The 20,305-nt window shown below is 36.0% G+C and overlaps 2 protein-coding genes across 34 annotated transcripts in view; one reads left to right on the top strand and one right to left on the bottom strand.

Moving 5' to 3' along the window:
• Positions 1-20,305, bottom strand: part of DCP1B (decapping mRNA 1B) — a 45,729-nt gene that overhangs the window by 15,352 nt on the left and 10,072 nt on the right. The window contains exons 4-5 of the mRNA XM_065036518.1: positions 4,951-5,017; positions 2,647-2,782 (exon numbers count right to left, since the gene is read on the bottom strand). Coding sequence (XP_064892590.1) covers positions 2,647-2,782; positions 4,951-5,017 — 203 coding nt within the window. The remainder of the gene's footprint in view (positions 1-2,646; positions 2,783-4,950; positions 5,018-20,305) is intronic.
• The window catches only part of CACNA1C (calcium voltage-gated channel subunit alpha1 C), a 492,189-nt gene continuing 488,231 nt past the window's right edge, over positions 16,348-20,305 (top strand). For 17 of the 33 annotated variants that reach the window (XM_065036245.1, XM_065036237.1, XM_065036273.1 and 14 more), the window contains exon 1: positions 16,349-16,906. In XM_065036245.1, coding sequence (XP_064892317.1) covers positions 16,777-16,906 — 130 coding nt within the window. In that variant the 5' untranslated portion in view covers positions 16,349-16,776. Of the gene's footprint in view, positions 16,907-20,305 lie in introns of all 33 variants that reach the window. The other 16 variants (XM_065036268.1, XM_065036382.1, XM_065036350.1 and 13 more) reach the window with 2 other exon arrangements.

A 20,305-nucleotide genomic window follows, 5' to 3' on the forward strand; every position in this document is an offset into this window, starting at 1 on the left:
AGCTGATGTAAAGCAGCCACACAATGACATTAACGAACAGTCACATGAAGATGTCCAAGGTGTTTGCAGAAGAGAGGAACTAAGGAGGATGAGAACTTTCTCAAAGAAGATCAGTAGCAGCACGGATTTCCAGTCAGAGCCCTACTGAAGTGAGACATGCAGAACCAATTTAGGGTGTTTAAGAATAGTAGAGTAGACTCTGCATCATCCAGGCTGTGCATGACACAGTGCCCTTGGGAAAGCTCGGCCTTCTGGGTCTACTATCAAGTGTCTCATGCAGTTAACAAATCAAAAGCTAAGGTACCATCAGAACATTTTGCTGAAATAAAGTGAAGAAGCAGTAAAAGAAGAGAAATAGAAGTCCAGAGGCCATGCTTGTTTGCTACCAGAAATTACATTCTTATGAAATGGTTGTGTGTCCTTAGTAATGACGAAGGAAGCTTCAGTTATTTTGGGCACATCAAGTAGACACAGGACGCCCACTTAATCTGATCTTTAATAAATCAAATATGGTGTAGTAATGGGTAGATGATGTAGAAGAACTGTGCACCTAAAACAAAAGCTTGTCCTGTAGTACAAGGCAAGGCACAATGGGTAAGAGAAAAATGTATTTTCATGCTTGGTTCTGTACCCTAGCAGCTCTTCAACTGTTTATCTCCCCAGCTATCATTATGAGGCCTGTTATCATTTCTTCTTACCAGAGATCAAGAGAAGACAAGAATGTAAGTAGTATATTTTTCAAAAAATACTTTAGTCATTTAGCAACTTAAAGCTCCATTAGCAGTAAGAAAGGGAAGGGGGAGCCCATGTATTTTCTTTTACACCTAACCTCTAAATGTGTAACTTAATTTGGGAATAAGATATGCCCTTCAAAGTCAGTCACACTCTTAAAAGAAATCCTCATCACAATACTCTAAAATTGAGCAAAATTCCTTAGATGCTTTGAAAATTGATGTTCTTATTCTACAGTTTCCAACACTTTAAAGCACAATCTTTTCCAAAACCACACAGAATTCAAAAAAAGAACAACATATTTCGTAACTGATTTCAGCACATCAGCATTGTAAGTTGTAAGACATACACTGGCGAAGAAGTAGATGTCATAAAGCAGCCAAAAAGCACGACTGCTCTGAAACATATTGGCATTACATACAAAAATGGTTGTCATTGCCTTTATTTGTCATACCCTTCTTGATTTTGGTATTACTAACAAAGCAAGAAAGAACACATATCCAGTTCTTAAGAGCCCAGATACTCCTAGCACTCACGTCCCACATGAAGAGGAAGTTTTCATGTTATTTCCTTAGCAATCCCTTAAATACAAGAAGATTAATGATGAAGTGAGAAGCAAATTTGCAAAAGATCTTATCTGCAGGGAAAGAATTCAAAAATATTATTTAAACAGCAGGTCTTCTAGAATTTTCTCTTCTTTGTCTTAATTTTCTGTGTGCTCATGTAGAAATGGAAGGTAACTTGTTTTTAGATGCATTACCTCCTACTCATAGAATCCAAAGACAGTCTAATATTTCTCCAGTTTTCCATTCACAGTATTAAGGTTATTCAATTAAAACTGCTTAAACATTTCATAATATCTCAAATCACACTCTTATGCCAAGACTAGGTACTGATTCAGTATTAAAACATAGAAAAAACAGCAGGTTTTGGAGGTGTTTGTCCAATATAACACATTAAATCCCTACTACGAAAAATACTAGGCCCTAAGCTTCAAAAGAAGCTATAGCACAACTAGAAGGGCTACACTTCACCATAACTCAAATAGTTAGCTATTTTCTTTCTGAGGATTTTATTAGTAGCCACATTTCAGAAAAATAACATTTTCTCTCTTTAAATTGCTTATGTTTATCTATTTCTAGACTCAGAACCCTTATGAGCTTTATTATTGCATGGCAACACATAGGAAACAGCAGTAGGAACCTGCAGGCTCTGTAACAATTTGCAATGTATATATGAATAGTTAAATTTATTAGAATTTTATTCCCCAAAGTAAAAAGTTTTTGATTGCTCAATACTAGAGAACATTATTAGTCCATTAGTTACTTCTTTATTTAGAAGCCTCAGAAGACCAAAGCTGCACATGGGCTGAAATCATACTACATTTCAACCTTTCAATTTCCTTCCATTAGTGTTTGAAAGTAGCTAACAACCACAATTAAAAGCAGTAACTTCACTGTTAAAGGTCTCCTCTGAAGGCAGTAATTTGTACAAACCACAGAAACTATTAGCAGGTTTGAATACTTCACGGAGAAAGAGGACACAACTTCCAGGTGCTACTCAATAAGCAAGAAGCACAGGAGCTCTAAGGGTCAAACTGAAAGCCAGTTTATACTTGTTCTTACCTGCTAGCATTCAACAAATAATCAAGCATACATGTGTTCTTTCAGAAGTTTTTATTTATGGCATTAATTGCTTTTGAATCTTTAGCAAATTCTGACAAAATTTTTCTACCAGCTACTTTTATACAAAATAAGAAAGCACCCTGGCCAAAATCCACTTCACTTTGAGTAAAACTATTTAAAACCAAACCAAACCAAACTCTTTTATGTTTCAAAATGTGAAATGTGAGCAAGCTGGCATCGTACTATCACCAAAAAGACGCATCCTCTTTTTATAAACAGCAAGTCTCACCTTGGTATACTCATCTTTGGCCTTGGTAAGCATCCGTAAGATATCCACTTCTTTATTATTAGCAGAATTCATGATCATCGGGGACAGTCCTGTTCCTGTGCCCTGCTGTGCTTTGAATTGTTCCTGCTGAGTTAGGCTGAAAGTTGGAGGTAAAAGGAGAATATACAAGACAAAAAACAGATAAAACACAGAAAGTTTAACCACAATTACTTTACAATAACGAATCAAACTCAAATATTTTCTTCTTTTTTTTTTTTTTTTTGCCTATCTACATTTAAACATCTGTAAAAAAAAGATCTATATTAAAACATAATTTGACCAGGCATGAGGTTCATTTTCTGTATTCTTGAATACACTAGGCTATAGACTAAAATTTCTATAACTCAGTCACCATTTTTATATCCAGAAAGAGCAGGAAATTTATAGTGTTATTCAGTTCTGCTGGTGGCGGAGAATGGCAAACACACACAAATCAGTCATTAACTACTAGCAAATGACCGATTTCCTGCCCCAGCTGTTTTATTATTATTGTAGAATGCTGAGAATTAAAACACGCAGCCAATTGGCTGAGTGACAGGGTATTTTTTATCTATATGCAACACTGCCATTATAAACCACTATATGTGGTTTACAATTGCATGAATCCTCTGAAAACCAGTTTTTATTGTAGTAAATTACCAGTTTGAAAGTACCTAATCACCACCAACTGCAACTTGAACTAGTTAACTAAAATTATCTGTCAAAAACCTGGGTTTTCCTAGGGTTCATTGCTTATTTCTGTAAATTCATCCCCATCAATTATTTCTTGGGTCACAACTGACTCATTTTAGAGCTGTAGGATACACAGCAACACCAACAAAAACCCCTAAACAAACCCCCACCATCGTCACAGCTTGTGTTTCACAATGTTTTGTCACTGCAAAATGAAAAGCAGCAGGTATTACTTGAAACAGAGATATAGAGGAAATATGTATTTTGTAACAAATCCTATCTGGAACGTTGTGGTAGAAGATTTAAAGCACTTCACCATGGATCGAGATGTGTGAGGATGAGCCTTGTTTGAACCTGTATTGCAGGGCACATAAATGGGCTTTTGGGCACTTGGTAACTTTGGCAATCAAAATTGATGTCACTTCCCCAGCATGCTTCTGGCTACAGAAACTGTTAAGATGGGGACAGACAACCTGAAAAGGAGAGATTCACAGGTCTGGCAGTGCCTTTGCATTCCACTCTGTTAGTGCCTAATGCTGTGAGCTTGACTGTATCCACCTCCCATGGCTTTTCTTGGGATGAGAAAGACCTGGCTCTATGTCAGCCCTCCTCCCGCCCCTTATAAGAATTGTGACACAAAGATATGTCCAACCCTACATACTGCAGGAAACCAGTATATCTAATCTCCACCTGTTCCTATCAGGCCATTTTACTATATACTCCACATTATACCTCTAAAAAAATTTAGAGTGCATGTGTTGACAAAAATCTGTAAGACTTCAGCTCCTTCCTCCTCCAAACAAACAGGAAAACCTGCAGAATATAGTAATAAGGCAGGGATCATTACAAAACAAGCCCATCATTAGGCCAACCAGAGGGCAGAGCAGAAGAATGAGCCGTGCCCATCCTCGACACGTGAAGAAAGCAGTGACAGTGAAAAACCTATCCATGATATTGATAGGTTAAAATATAGCTGAGAATACAATTCTGTTTAAAATTGCAATCTCCAATTTGACTGCAAAGATTGTATAATGTACAAAATATTATTATTACGTAGATAAAAGATACGAATTCAATGTCTTGCTTTATATTCAAAAAACAAAGCGAATTTTGTACATATTGGTAAGAAATGAGAAAGCAGGAATTCACCCATGATGTAGAAACAGGATAAAAACCACAGAAATTGTATTGTTACAGTATGGCTTCATGCCTGCCTGCACTTCCATTGACATAGGGAAAAAATGAACAGAAACATTAAAAAAGAAAATCTCCCCAAACTGAAAAATATACTAAAACTCCAAAGAATACAAGTCTTCAAAACAGATCTCTGAGCCATCAGGAAATAAACCAGATGAACTGTTATGCTCTGATGTAGCTGAAAAGCTGTGCAGCAAATTATGAAAAAGTATTGCAATACAGTGACTTATTTCTGATTATACGAAATGCAGGTTTGTGACAACTTTATTTGCAACAAAGTCTATAAATATAGGTTTAAAGTAGAAAGGTATGACCATCCTAGTAATATAATGTGCATGTATGTACAGAAATACATACATAAAAAAGCACAAAAAGTCTTGTTTACCCATCACTTACTTTTTCATGAGCTCTGCAATTCTTTGGCATTCTTCCTTATCATAAAACCAAATTCCATATATGGACACTGTAAATGCACATCAAACACAAACTATGAGCATCTTCTCAAACAGCAATTCTACCTGGTACATCTTTAAAAGTGACCTGTAAAGGAATTTTTAAATTTATTTCTGTCTTATGTTTTCCCCATCTATAAACCTAGAGATGACACCTCCAAAATCAAAAAAGATCAAAGGCATATCTCTAAGGATGTAAATTACAAGCTCTTGAACCTTCAATAAAGGCAGAGGTATTTGATCCTTCAGAACACTAAACCAGAGGGTTTTTTCTTTAAAACCTTTTCTTCTTGCCATATTTTTTAGTTGCTGTATCATATCTGTTAGACTCCAGTGGCCATTATATTGCAGGTAGTGTTGCACACACATGTAAAGCAGCAAGGTCTGTTTAGTATTCAGCAACATTCAGGTCTATCTTATGTATCATCAAAGCTGTTAGAGTAGCATGAACGCACCTCTGCCTCCCTGTAGACTTCCTATAATGTTGCCCATTATTTTCCCCACCAAAGAAGTAATTGTCTGCAGTCAACCCCAGGATTAGAAAATCTATATCTAAGTTCAGACATCCACTAAGGTAAGTGCCTGCAGCTTTGCCCAGCAACAACAGATTTAAATTTACTACTAGTTCAAGATTCTCAAATGTGCACACCGCTAATGAAGCCATCATGACGGTAATAGCCATAATGGAACTGTAGTTAGTGCAGCTTCCATAATCATCATAAACAGGGAGCTTTTTTCCACTCACAACCATCTTATATAGCTCTTGTAAAAGTCAGCCTGGGGAAAAAAATCTACAACACTGTCTCAAAACAATCTGTCACATTTGTCGGGGTAACTGTCCTATTGTTAACCTCAGACGCAAACCTGCCATGAGAAAAGGAAGGGAGAAGCACTTAGAGGGTTAACGTGGATCTTCCCTTCACTATCACTGCAACCTTGAGCAACATTCATGTTCCCTTTACATGATACGGTAGCAAATAAATGTGTTCCCTCCCCTTCTCCCTCCTACCACACTACAGGCCAGAGATCTCCTTTTATCTTACTAAGAAACGGCAATTCCTAACATGTCTTCAAACACCGTAGGGGCGACATTTTACTTAAAAGGAGCAGAAATGGATTGAGTACCTGTTTAAAAACAACTGCAACACTGACCCCGATCATGTAATGTTTCCTTAAATTGGCAGAATCCAAAAGCAATCACCACTTCTTCAACTCCACAGAACCAAAACCATGGCATACGAAGTATATGTTGGCTTTGTTAATGTTTGGAATGAAAACGAATGTACAGCTCCTTGTAAGACACAAGTGTAATACTTATCTCCATTCCCCCTCAAATTTTCAACCATGTGTTGTCTTTTATGTAGCTAAAAATGGTTCAACTGTTTCATATAGCATACTGGTGAAAAGCCTAAAAAAACCCAAAACCCAACAGCCACTGTTTAGACATACAATAAATAACATTTAAAAGACCCACAGTCCTTTTTATGATTAACTTTTATAAAGCACAATGATGATTTCTACTACTCACCTAAAAAAGGCAAGTAACATAGTACATTTGTAACACAGATATCAGCATTAAAATATGCACTTAAAATAGACATTAACATTTTGACATATTGCAACAAGTATATAATAATAAAATGCAAACCTGTAGAAAAGCGTCCAAACAATTCACAAGGCTCCAAAACACTGACCTATTCGGCAAAACTATGCATCCTTCTGGTGAAAAACATTTGAAAACCATATTACAAGTAACCCTATACTCTTCAATGTGACAACATAGCAAGCAAACTGAAAACCCCACACAAGTCGAATTTGTTTCTTTGTTATAAAAAAAAATATCTCCAGTGCAGAAGAGCACTGATGAAACTTTGACCATCTGCTCCATCCTCTCTCTTTTTTTTAAATGTCTGCCACAGCTGGTGGCATCACCAATATGCAAGACAGGCTGAACAGATTCACATTTTGGCCAACTGATCAAACTTGTCCTGGACTATTTATGAATATCCAACAAATCTGAAAGCTGAGAGTCCCATGGAAATACCGCAGTGCTTCTGGCCATTAAAAGTTGAAAGGCGGGAATCAACAGCAGAAGCAAGGTACTTCAGCTCAACTCAGTGACAAACACAAGCAAACTGTCTGATTACCAGTATCAAAGATCATTTCACATTTTACAGAACTACAACTGATACTTTGAAATACAGTTCAAACAAACGCAGATCCATTTCAAATCGCAGAATAAGGACACTAATTACTGCCTGTCCAACCAGACCAAACCACCACTCAGCAATATATCACATCTTAACTGAAGCTTTAAGCCAGGATATTGCAGATCCAGAGACCTTCAGCCTAGATACCTGAGCTTCGAACCCACCCACACCTCCTTTCTTACCTCAGTCAAACTGGCACTTTCAACCCAGCCTAGGAAGCACAGCTGAACACAAGCTAAAACCCAAACCCGACATCCTCTGAGCTTACAGCTCACCCCTTCAGCAATGAAATTTTTCAGAAGTGGACGGTCCTCTTCTTCCTCCCACACTTCTCCCATCCGTCCAGAACACATGAACACCTCAGAAATACACTGACAAATAATCACACAGCAGCTCCATTTGTTACAGCACAAGGTACTGCAAGCTCTTTCATGCATGGCAAGAACAACCGACCAGTGAGAAGGACGTAACTCAGTGGAAACTGGAGATACCAGGTATGCAAAGTACAGCAATGTATGTTTTCATATTGAGTGCTCATCACCTGGAATAACCATGGTGGAGATTCATACTACAGTAGCATATTCTGCTATAATCTACATTTAATGAAACAAAAATGTAAATAATAGTAATAAAATATGTACTAATGGCCATCTTCTTGATTAAAGCTGAACACAAAATGGCAAAAAAAATGTTTCTGTGTATGACACGACATAAAAACCCAGGACCAGGAAAAGAACCTAAGGTGTTTAGAAACTGTAGCTGTCAAGCTAGGAACCTGGTACACTTGTTAATGAAAACTAAATACGCACACAATATGAATTTCACCATGAGCTTTCTACTAGCATGAAAACACCGCATGTTTTATCAGGATTAAATCTAACTAGATTACTTTTATCCGCCCTCCATCTCTATCAGATTGTTTGACAGAAAGGAAATCCTGAATTAAGTATCATCTGTAGAACGGTAATTTCACTAAAACATTCACATGTTAAAAATGAATCATCGAACAGCGGAGGTACAACTGAATCACTAAACAGCAGAGACACAAAGCAAATTCTTCTACTGCAGCATAAAAGAGGAAATATTAAGTCACTTCTAGGCCCAGCTTCAGATACAAAGTTATCCAAGAAGAGATCATTGTAAAAAAACCCCAAACAAACCAAAACAAACAGAAAAAGAAAGAAACAAATCAAAGTCTCTTCTGCTAACCCAGTGAGCCAGTTACATGAAAAGTAGCTACCAAAAGCCCAATAAGGACAGCTAGTTTTATACGGACAAGTCAGTACACATCTATTCATCCCCTTTCAACAGTTCCAAAGTAATTTACTAAAATAAATGGGACTTGGTGATGAATTGATCACGTTAAAGAAAGACACCAAAGTTACGATGTTGTTAACAAGATTACACAAAACCAGGAGGATATAATGCAGGTATCAAATCAACAAGAAAATTAATATTGAACAGAAATAATCTATATACATTACTTCAATTATCTAATTGAAATTATTAAATATTAAGGGATATCAGTCTTTGGAATTTTAAAATTTGAAAAAGGTAAGTTACTCATAAATTGAACTGAAAAATTTTAACAAAATCTGTGAAACTCATTTAATATAGCTCAGTGCTTGAATTTCAGGAAGTATATTATTTAATTTTGAAATCACAACTTCAGAGCTAATTCTACAGCTTCCGCCTTACAATTTTCATTTTTTGGCTATGGATTTCTCCTGTCCTCACCAACACTAGAGCACTTGATACTATTTATAAGCAGAAGCTGACAGCTGCTATCTACCAGAATTATAGATGACATTTTCTAACCTCTCAAAATCTGAAACATTTATTTATTACAATGATCTAGAATTTATTAACAACTTCCATAATTCATGCCAAGTATCCTATTAGAAAGGAAGGCATTTTCTCTAGGATTGTTTATTTTACTCTTCATTTGTTTAGCTTCGACTTCCAGCTATTAGATTTTTGTCTTCTGGATAAACGTGTCCATTATCAAAGTTTTGGGTTCACTGTATTTTTTAGATATTGCTCTGCAGACTGCATACAGTATTTAAGCTTGGTAAAAGTAAATACAGAAATATTAACTACTGACTAGAGACTCCCCTGTACCTAGAATCTGCTTTACACTTGCTGGTATTAAAAATAAATACATAAATAACACAATTCTTCAATTTTCTTGTTTTATTCTTGATATCATGCGCCTTAAGGTACTTTATTGCCTATGTATGGCCTAGATTCTTGCTCCTAAATATATAAATCCCCCATTTCGTATATTAAAATGCAGTTTCTATATGCACATCCTACAAGGTAGTAAGACTCCTTTATGTTGTTCATCTTTTCTCTTGCTATCTACCATTCATGTAATATTTGACTATTTGGGAATCTATCAAAGTTTGCATCTCCTTTTCGAGTACCTTCTAGAATATTGGAGGCTCCATTTTGCAGGATCTACTGAAAAAAGAACCAAAGTAGGTTATATCCACAATAATAATTTTTAATGTATGAGTTCTTAGCTTAAAATATTAATTAAAGCACGTCATGTTAATTTTGTGCTCTTCTACTTCAATGCAAATGTGATCCCTTTGTCCAAGATGCTGCCTTTACAATTATGATACAAGTCTACGATGCTTCTTCCACTTTGCTCAGGGTTGAGCAGTTAAGGAGATTTGCCTGCTGAAGCTCCACATCCTGTTCTGCAGCATAAAGCAAGAGAGGACTGGAACAAATTAAAGAAGATACAAAAACCCTGCAGCTAAAGCAGCTGCACACTACCTTGGAAAGCTGAATTCCATCCCTGACGCTGCCCCAGAGATATTATGCAATGATACACAAGTTGTGAAATGTCATCTTAAGTGGCTGTCACTGATTGTGTTCGGTTTATTTCCCAGTGTTCAATTTGAGGTCCTAGACCTGGGTTTTATTGCATGGCCTGCAAAAACAACAGCTACTTATAATCACAACTGAAGTCTGTAAGAGTTTTTGGACATATAAATGATAAATATATTGGAAAAATTAGGCCCAAGAAATTTAAAGTCAGACATCTTGCATTCAATCGATCTCTGTAATTGTAACTACTTTGCCTTACGATCCCAGTTTGTAAAATGGGAAGAATACTACTTCTAATCTGAGCAAAGTACGACAGTTCAGCTTATTCACGAATTATCAGCTATTATACCAATTTACTAATCACCTAAAACAAGCAAAAAACAATTAATAGTTCTGTTCCTAGTGCAGAACTTCAGTGGTATCTAACAAAGCAAGAGGCCCACATACCAGGAATGAGATAAAAACAGAATACTGCGTAGCCACATTTACATGAACGCTATCCAGACTATTTGATAACTGAAGCAAAATCCTAATAATAATAATTTAAAATTCCATAAGCAAAACAGAGAGATCACACAAGCAACCTTAATTTTGGCATTTGCTAGTTTAGAAGCCGTGAAGTTCTTTTAGTTGTTTATAGCTTTAAAGTTCTTTCAGACAGAACATGTTGCTTAGCTCTTTAGGTATTTAAAACCAAAACACTAGAAGAAAAATAATTTTCATCCTATTATACCATATTGACAGTGACATGGGTCATTAACAGGACTGCAACTTTCAGATCTCCTACTTCTCTACATTATGTAAAGCAGCACAATGCAAAGCACATATAAACCAAATGTATTTGTTTATAAATAATGGAAATTCAGCATAGATATATCCTGATATTTCTGGAAGTTCTTAGAGGGGGATGAAAAGTTTTATGATCTCCCAGGCACAAAAATGGCAAGAAACTGAAGCAAGGTAAGAATTTTTCAAACAACCCAAACCTGTATTTTGATATGAGCTTAACTTAAATTCCTAAAAAGCTGCTGAAAAAAAAAACAACCCCGTAAAATCACCAGACACTTGGTCTTTCATTTAATCATTGATAAAGCTCCTTATCCACTTGCTTGGGGAACTTTTAACATAGACCAGGAAAAGGATGACTTGGTATTTTTGTTATTTCAAACATTATGTATGAACAAATAGGAAAAAAGGCAGTTATTAAAGGGAAAAGCACCCTGCTCAGAGACACCTTAATGCAAACTGACGATCACATATAGACAGTGAAAAAGCTGAGTTTGACCAGTCAAATTCAAGTCAGGAGGGAACTGTTCAGGCAACTTTCTTAAAAAAAAAAAAACAAAACATGCTAAAATAACAAGAAAAAATACAACAACAAAACCCCCAACAAAATGCAAAAGTCCCTCAAAACTCATTTCCCCAAAAGCAGATGGGTTGGGAGTGGGCAATGACTGGCAACACTACTGAAGTCAAGAATAAGTTCCTTACCACCATGTGTTTAATTGTGCCTGGAACCATACCTTAAAACAAGGCAAGAAGCAATTTTTTGTTAGTAGGATGGACCCTGAAGTATCCCTGTCATCTCCAACCAACATGAAACTTCAGTGACCACCTTGCAGACTGCCATATAGAGCAAGCAAATACTTCTGATTTCATGAGACAAAAAGGGACAACTAAGAGATGGTAGATTATTTATTAAATCATGTCTATGGCTCTACTGGGATAGCCTGACTTCAGGCAGATTTTTAATCAATATTTATCAGAAACACTTCAGGAAAAAAACCAACTCTATAATAGACATTATCAACACTGTCTTACTAGAGTGCCCCAAAGCTGAAGTTATGTTAGTACCATAGGAAACTTTAAAGTGCATTCATACGTTTATTTCCATAAAGCTCAGGAAATGTAAGTGTCCATAAGCAGGTTCTTTACTTGAATTTGCAAGAATTCTCTTAAAATTGCACTCTGTTGATGCTACAAGAAATTTTTAGTCATGACACAGGAATAGGATCTATGTTACGATCCATCTGGCTTAGTACGTTTATATTTTCCCTCACCACTGGCCTTCCAGTCACATTCACTGCCGTTGCATCATTAGTTCCAAATAATTTTTAAATCATGATAATGTGTGACACTGAAATTAAGGCAGGAAGTCTGCAGACGCCAGACTATCCATTTCTTAACTAAAAAGTTGTTCTTAATAATCCTTTATTGTTCTTATTTATAAGTTGTTCTTAAATAACAAGTGGTTCTCATTACTATTTCACAATAGACTTCTGAAACGTCCACATCAGATTGGAGCTTCATTGCCTTGTGCAATGGAAATGATTAAACAGTCTCACTCAAGGAATGCAAAAGCTAAGTGAAGTGGTATTAAGATAAACAAATGGTAAGTGAAAGTACTGTTCCATTTTTGATGTAGAAGAATGATAGACACTGACTTTAGAAAGATAAGTGAAGAAGTCTGCAGCAAAGCTAAAAATCAAATCAAATATCCTGAGTCAGCAAAAGCACCTTTCCCGAGAAAAAAATCCAATCAGAGAATGGCTCAGTGGAAAAGAAACTTAACACCTCAAAATCTGAAACTATTACCTATATTAGCTTACCAGTTCTCTACATTCTCTGCTTTCTGCAGCAAATCATAAAACGTCTTCTACGCACTGAAATGAAGTCAGGTCCTGACCTACAGGAATCATCTGAATACAACACAAAAATGTCATTAGAAAAATCTAGGTTAAATATATACCCATGAATTCTATTATCAGAAAAGCTTACTCTAACAGAACACTATCCCAAGGAGAAGTGGAACTAGAAACCAGTCTTTTCTTGATTCTATGCACATCACATCATACCTTGTAGCTAAAAGCACTGAGAACTCTCCTCAATCAAGGAGAAAGGGAGAACACTGCCTTTCCAACCTGAAAGCAAAAAAAAAATCGCTTTTGTTTTCAATAATAGGAAGGAGAGCTGTGTTCTGTTCACCTTCTCAGTTTCCAGCCTTTTTATTTCCACTCTGCCTTCACTAGGTTAAGACAAGCAGCAGCTTCTGTTATGTTTCTTGTGGAGTATCTGGGCTTCTAGTCCTGTGGGGATAAAGTCGGTTCTACTGTATGTGACATACACAGTTAGTAGAAGACTCATCAGGATCAGAACATCCTCGTTCTCATTTATAATTTAGTCAAATCTAAGAATATGTTCCCAAAGATTTTTAAAGTGCATCTCTGGGGTACCTGCCAAAGGTCAACGTACACTTCCAATTCCAGAGCTATGGTCAAGTCCAAGGTCAAGTTCTCCAAACTCTGATGATGCCATTTTTTCGGTAAAATAGAAAAGAATAGGAAAAAGAAGGAAGAATATTTTCATCTCAGATAGGTGTTCAATAGCATGTTATTTTTTCCTGAAACCTGAATTTTTACTATAATCAGTCTGATGACCTGTCACTCCATATGGTTTAACTCCCACAAAATTATGAACAACATCAAAAAGGGCTTCATGAGGGGAAAAAAGCAACCTTAACTATAGATGATGTTTCCAAATCTGACTGCTGTGATCTCCTCTCTTATTTCTTCATTGCACACCTTCAGATCCTACGTAACAGAAATATATTTGCAGATCTGGACTAAGTTCTAAACCTGCAACAACGAAAGTTTCAGTTGCTTTTATATATATACATATGTATATATATGCTTGTTCTTCTAACAAGTAACACCTAAGAAATAAGATTAACTGAATTAAAAAAAAAAAAAAAATGTATTTTTTCATTTGTATACTCTGTACATGCCATAATTTTTCCTATAGCATATCTATTTCTGAAATGGTTAGAAAAGAAGGAAAAAAAAAACCACACAGAAACGGGCAAAGGTAAAGTCAACTAGTCTTCCTGAAATTTCAAATGCATAGTCCATATTTACAGCATATCTTATGCATTTGCTTTTATTGATTTGCCATACCTTGTTAACATGTTATATTCAACACATTAAAAAGTCCTTTTCTTCTAGTCTGTAGCCATTTCTCCTCTTAAAGTTGGCTGTGAGATTACCTTCAGTAACATCTGCTTATCTGTAGAGCTGCCGCTGTGAATTTCTATCTATGTACAATTTTTAGCCATACAACACAATTTCATGGGCACAGAAAGGACTTTCAATGTTCTGATGTAGTGACAGGCAGACAGTAATAAGTTTAGTCCAGTTATGGGTAGGCTCATGCTGTGCTTGCAAGCTAAATTTCAGTAGATGGCTGCGTTTTGGACACTTTAATCACTACGTTTAATCTTAAAGTATTAATTAAAATAATAATTAAAATAATTAAATGACCTACTTTATTCTAGTGAAAGTTGCAATGTAATAATTTCTTTAAGAAGATACAAATACCACTTCTTCAAACTACCTTACTGCTTTTTTCTTTTGGTTGCTTTAAATCTTTTAGCATATTTGTATATATTTTAAAAAATTATTTTAACTATTGAAGTCAGTGTTTAGATTACTATGAATATGAGCAGTTTACTGACTTTCCTACCTTCTCACACAGAAAACATTATGTGTATAAGTACATCGGGAGAAAAATAATGTACTCCTGAGATCAAGTTTGTCACCAAGAAAATACAACTTAAGCAGTAAGCATTTCCTAGTTTCAAACCTGTAATCCAACAGGAGGAAAAACAACAAACAAACACAACTAACAACAACCAAACCACAAACCCCCAAACAAACAACAACAAAAACAAACAAAAAACCCAACCCAAAGACATTTATCAAATTCATTTTACATTAGCAGCTAGACATTGCACAATAGCAGTACTGGGAGGTACACTGCAATTTTGAATCCTTGAATATGGAACAGATATACACTTAAATTCAAATAAAAATTTGGAATTTTGCATTGGGTGATTTTCGTTACAGCAGTTGTATTATTTTCACACAGAAAGTTAAAGTGTGTATTTCATTTTGCTTCAGAAGTCAGCAGTATTTTACTAGCTCATGGATAATCCTTCAGGAATAAAACATATCAGTAATAATCTTCTGCTCTCCTCTCCTTCAGCTTTTAACTATCTCAGTGAAAATTTGAACCTCTACTTTGTTTTCTGTTTGAGAGAGAGATGTACAAAATATTCACATGAGAGAAAACCAGAATAAAACCAGAAGAGTGATGACAACAACAAAAACGAGGTAAAGCACTGCAGGAAGGCATATGACACCTTACATAAAAATCCAATGTTATTTCTCTCCTTTTCTAATTATGAATTTTCGTGAACCTCATTATTGTGAGAATCTACATGTGCCTGTGTAGAGGATTTAACACTGTATGTTGTTAAGCAAATAATACTGAAATTTTGCAGAAAGGCAGTTTGTTTGACAGAGACAAAAGAATTGTTGGAGCTCATCAAACTGAAAGTCCATATCCTGTCTAAGACAATGACCAGAACCAGATGATTCACAGGAAGAATCTTCCTAGTCCCTTTATTGTTGACTTCTGACCTGAAGCATGTGTCTTACATCACTTACATTTTTTTTTCCCCCTGGCTACAGAATCTCTGGTTGTTTTTATTCATATAAATAATACCGCTATGCAAAGGGATTACTGTAACAGGCTCCAAAAGACCTAGGAGTATCTATGTCCAAATACTGAAGCTAGCAGGTCAAACCTACATTTTTTAAAAGACTGGTTTTAAGCAATACATTACAATATGAAGACAATATATCTTATTACATTTTATTAAAGCAACCTCTGCATTGCAAAACCAACAACTGGGCTGCAGCCACAACCATTAAAGGACAGCAGATAGCAAATAATAAGCTCAATGCTGTTACTAGTTTGTACGCCATTTAAGACAAAAAGCAACACTGCATTTGCAGCCTTAGAGGAATTCCACTGGAACAGTTGCACCATGTTTCTGTATAGAACACATTCCTTGTCCTTTAAAGGGTATGCTATCTTATACTTGAGAAGGGTTTCTTTCTTTTTTCCTCCTGTAATTGAAAAGTATTGTTTACTGCCGATTTAAGGCTTGTTTTGATGAAGAGAGAGCTGATGAGGCACTCAAGAGCTTGTATTAAATCAATACTAGTCAGAAGTGAGCAGCTTGTATATGCGCTGTGGGATACACTTGCTCACATATTTATCTTCCATGTTTTGAGAGAAGGTTACAAATATTTTTATATATATATACACATATAAAGGAGTGCCAGTGAGCAAGCTCACATTCCACAAGAAGTTTTCTGGCTATGTCAGGAGTGAAGTCCACCCCCTACTAGACAAACCTATTTTTTTTCAAACAGAAGAGGATATTATCAGAGAAGTCCGTGCTGATATACAGAAACCAGAGATCGTCAGGGCTCGGTGAGGTGATGAGCTGACGGGTGGATGGCGCCTATTATCTCCACTTCTCAATCCAAGTTTTCCTAAAAAACCACAGGGGGAGGAGAAGGCTCCAGCTCAGCAGAAGGCACAGAGGACAAGAAAAGGATTAGGAGTGAAGAGCAAGGAAAGGAAGGATAATGCAAGAGATATTGCAGAGGTTTCAAAGAGCTGGAAAACAGTTTCTAGATTAAAAGACCAACTTGTTAGTAGTTTAAAGCAACATTTGGGTTTTAACTTCTGCATGAGGCTACTACATAAAATAACTCTGAAGTAGGAAACTATTCACCGAAAGGAATTTACCTTTACTATATATAGAAAATATACTCAGGCTCGGTTGTTTCAGCGTTTCTTGGAATTTTAAAATGTTTCAAGCCTTAGTTCGGCAAGCCTATCACCCTCTACCCAGCCACCAGCCAGGGGAACCCGAAACAAAGTACAAGGGGAAGCTGGTGCATGAAACTCAGCTTAACTGCTTCTACATCAAACCTGGAGGTAAGACAACATTACCTAGTTGTGTGCATGCAAAGTGTACTGGTATTTCCTTGCTTGGATAAGTATTCCCTTTCTATTTAAATAGAAGAGTCTATATAATGTATGAAATGATACTAATAACTTATAGTTGTGGATAACGTACTGTGAAGTCTTCTATGTGTGATCGCACTACCACAGGATTTAGATAATTCTGTTAATTCTCAAATCCGTGGAGTCAAAAGATGGATGGCTTCACTTGGCAATATAATGTCTTTTGAGTATCTCATGAACATCGCTTTCCCATTTATGCTTTGACATGAGAGAAAAGAATAAAAGGCAAGTAAGTATAAGGAATAAAAAAGAAAAACTTTCGTTTCATAGGCGATGAGGCTAAGAAGTTTAAAACATACAAAAGTTCAAAATATTAAATGCACATGTGAAGGGAGTTATGCAAGAGGTTTCTAAAAAGCAACTAGCTCTGTAACATTTTCATTTGCAGAAAAAATATATATGCATTCATGTACATATTTACATTGATCTGGAAACATCTACCATTTAATACTATACAAGGAGGTGTGTATGAAGTAGAGGGTATACAGGTAGTCACATGAAAATAACCTATTTAAAAAAATAATTATCTGTTCCAACTTGAACTCTTGAGCTTTACTGCATCATATGCCTATCTTATCTTGAAAAGATGTCCGGAATTCTCAGTGCTGGCAGTACACACTCAGCTGTAAGCGTCCAGACAAGCTAATAGTTGCTTATATGCTGACATCCATAAATGGGAAACGAAGACTGTGTCTAGCAGATATACACAGTATTAGACTCCTTTCGTTCTATACAGAAACTCATCCGCAACTGCAGGATGATTGATACATGCTTTTAATATTCTATTTCATATACTTTTCCTACCAATTTGTTTGCCCAGGCAGGAAAACAGTTTCACTATGCACAAAATAATTACCAGCCATCAAAAAACTACATAGCTTTGTTATCTTAGCTTCTTAGCCTGTTTCTTCTCACGTGACATATAGTTTCTCTGACTTTTAGATTGGATTCCATCATTCCACATAACTGAAAACCTACATTAGGACTACTGCACTACTTTTCTGTACACCTTTTTTTTTTACCACCTTTGTCACACAACAGAAACACATCATTAGAGCAAAAAGGTGGCTGCAGTCATCATAGTTACAGCTGCAAAAAGCCACAGGACTAATGCAAAGTATTCTAAGCCCTTTGCTTTGCTCAGGCTTCCACAACTGCTAACAAATCTGCAGGGTAGGAAGGCTAAGGAAGGAACAACAAAAATCCCCTTTTAGGAAAGACTGAATAGAAGTATCTGTGCTGAATTGGGTGGGGTGACAAGGGATACAGTTTTATGCATCAAAATTTATGTCTTAAGGCCTTCACAACTGGCATGTACAATTTCCATTGAAAACATATATTGTATTTAAAGGAAAATATGAATAAGGCAGCCACAGAAAGAATAAACCCAGAAATACTTACTAGTACAAAAAATTTTGCTTTAAGAAAAACAAGCAAAAAATGGATAACATAGTTCCTCCACTGCATTGTTTGTTTTACTTTGAACCTTAAAAACCTAAATCATTTATTCTCCACAATAAGAACAAAAAAAATCTCAAACACTCTAAAGTAGAATTAACCAGTACCTGCTAATTCTAGAATCACATTAATGATTTAGTGTGGTTGAGGCCTTTGCGTGTCATTTAGTGCAGCCTTCTGCCCAAAACAGGGCTAGCTTCAGTGAGACAGACAGTTAGGAAAAGAAGAAATTATGATCAGCTACAAGTTACAAAAGAAGAATATATGCTATGGCACTTTTTCAACTATTTCTTGAGGTAATTTGCATATATGTACACTCTACAACAAATTATCCTGTCCTTTTCACTACATTAAAAATCCACTCCTGGTTCTATAGACTCAAGCAGAGTTTAGTTACAGATTTCAAAACCAGGCATATCAGGTTGTAAAGTCTAGAACAGGGAAGCCAACTAACCACGAGACAGCGAGATCACCATTTCCCATCTCCACCACCACCTGCCTTCAGCCAGCCCTGCTGCATGTCTGTCCACACCCGACTGCAAAACAGCGTTTAGTTATGCCATCAAGTTACAATAATATTTTTATATCTCAAAAGGCAAGCATGAAATATTTTTTTAAGTATCCTTGAAAATTAAAATGAGAGATAGAAAGCACAAAAATATAATAAAATATGTACATTTATATCCTTATAAAAATTTTAATATCTATAATCATTTCCAAGAGGCAGTTTATTATTTTTCTTGACATTCTGAAACTATTTATACCATCTTCTAAGAACATTATAATCATTAGGGTGTTGAAGTATAGACCACAAAGTGAGGAACTATATGGGAAACGTAGTAGGAAATTAGTAATGCTTTTACATATGCTTTTATAAACTGGTCTAAGAACAGATAATTTCTGAGTGTAGGTACAATGAAGCCAGTAAACTCAGTGCTAGACAGCATCTCACGTGAAAAAAAATCATCACTGTGCATCTAATAAGTAAGTTTCTTCCTGCTCCTATTTTTTTGCTTCTCTCAAGAAAATTTGCACGTGACAAACTATAAAATAGTTATGTTGGACACAACATATAAAACGGGTTTCCAAAAAAAGTAAGGCATGCAACATGACAAAGCTCATGCTGCAACCTTAATTTTGGGGGTTTAGAATCAATTTTTACTACAAAATTTAAGTATTTTCAGTATGCATATTTTAAATTTAAAAAAGGAAAAGAATATCTCTGCTTGGCAGTGTTAGCATTCCAACAGCCTCAGCAAAACTGAGGTTTCACTTTAAGGTCGGTAACATCCAGGGAAGGTAATTCTGACCGATGCTGCTGTTTTGTTGTGCTGGATACATGATGAATTTTTATAATGCGGATGAAAGGAGAGAAAGTGGAATGGGAAGAAGGAGGAACAATTTGTTTATTTCTCTGAGACAAAAATGTCCCCAAGGACAGAACCTCAGGTAAATCACAAGCATTTGTATGCTGAACAAATGGCAGTAGTCAGTCCATGCAGGCTTCAAAAAAACAAAAAGGCTTTAGCCAAAGCAGTGTAGCAAACAACAGGTTGAGAAGCACATACCTCTACTGAGGGCAAGGCCCTTGTGCCAAAATGACTTTGAATTTCTTTACTTGGAGCTTTCACTTTACAAACACTTCTGTTCCAAATTAAAACTCTGAGAAATGTTTCTCGAACTACACAAATATTTTCTTCAACAAAGCATGAAGGTTCTAGCAGGCCAGAATAATAATTTTGCAATCAAACTTAACCTCAAAAAATTGTTCTTAAATTATTCAGCTGTAATAAAAACATAGTATTTTGCTTAACGATGCAGCAACAGAAAGCCATGTAATATTTCTGAACA

This window comes from Columba livia, chromosome 1 (genome assembly GCF_036013475.1).
Source record: "Columba livia isolate bColLiv1 breed racing homer chromosome 1, bColLiv1.pat.W.v2, whole genome shotgun sequence".
NCBI classification, from domain to species: Eukaryota; Metazoa; Chordata; class Aves; order Columbiformes; family Columbidae; genus Columba; species Columba livia.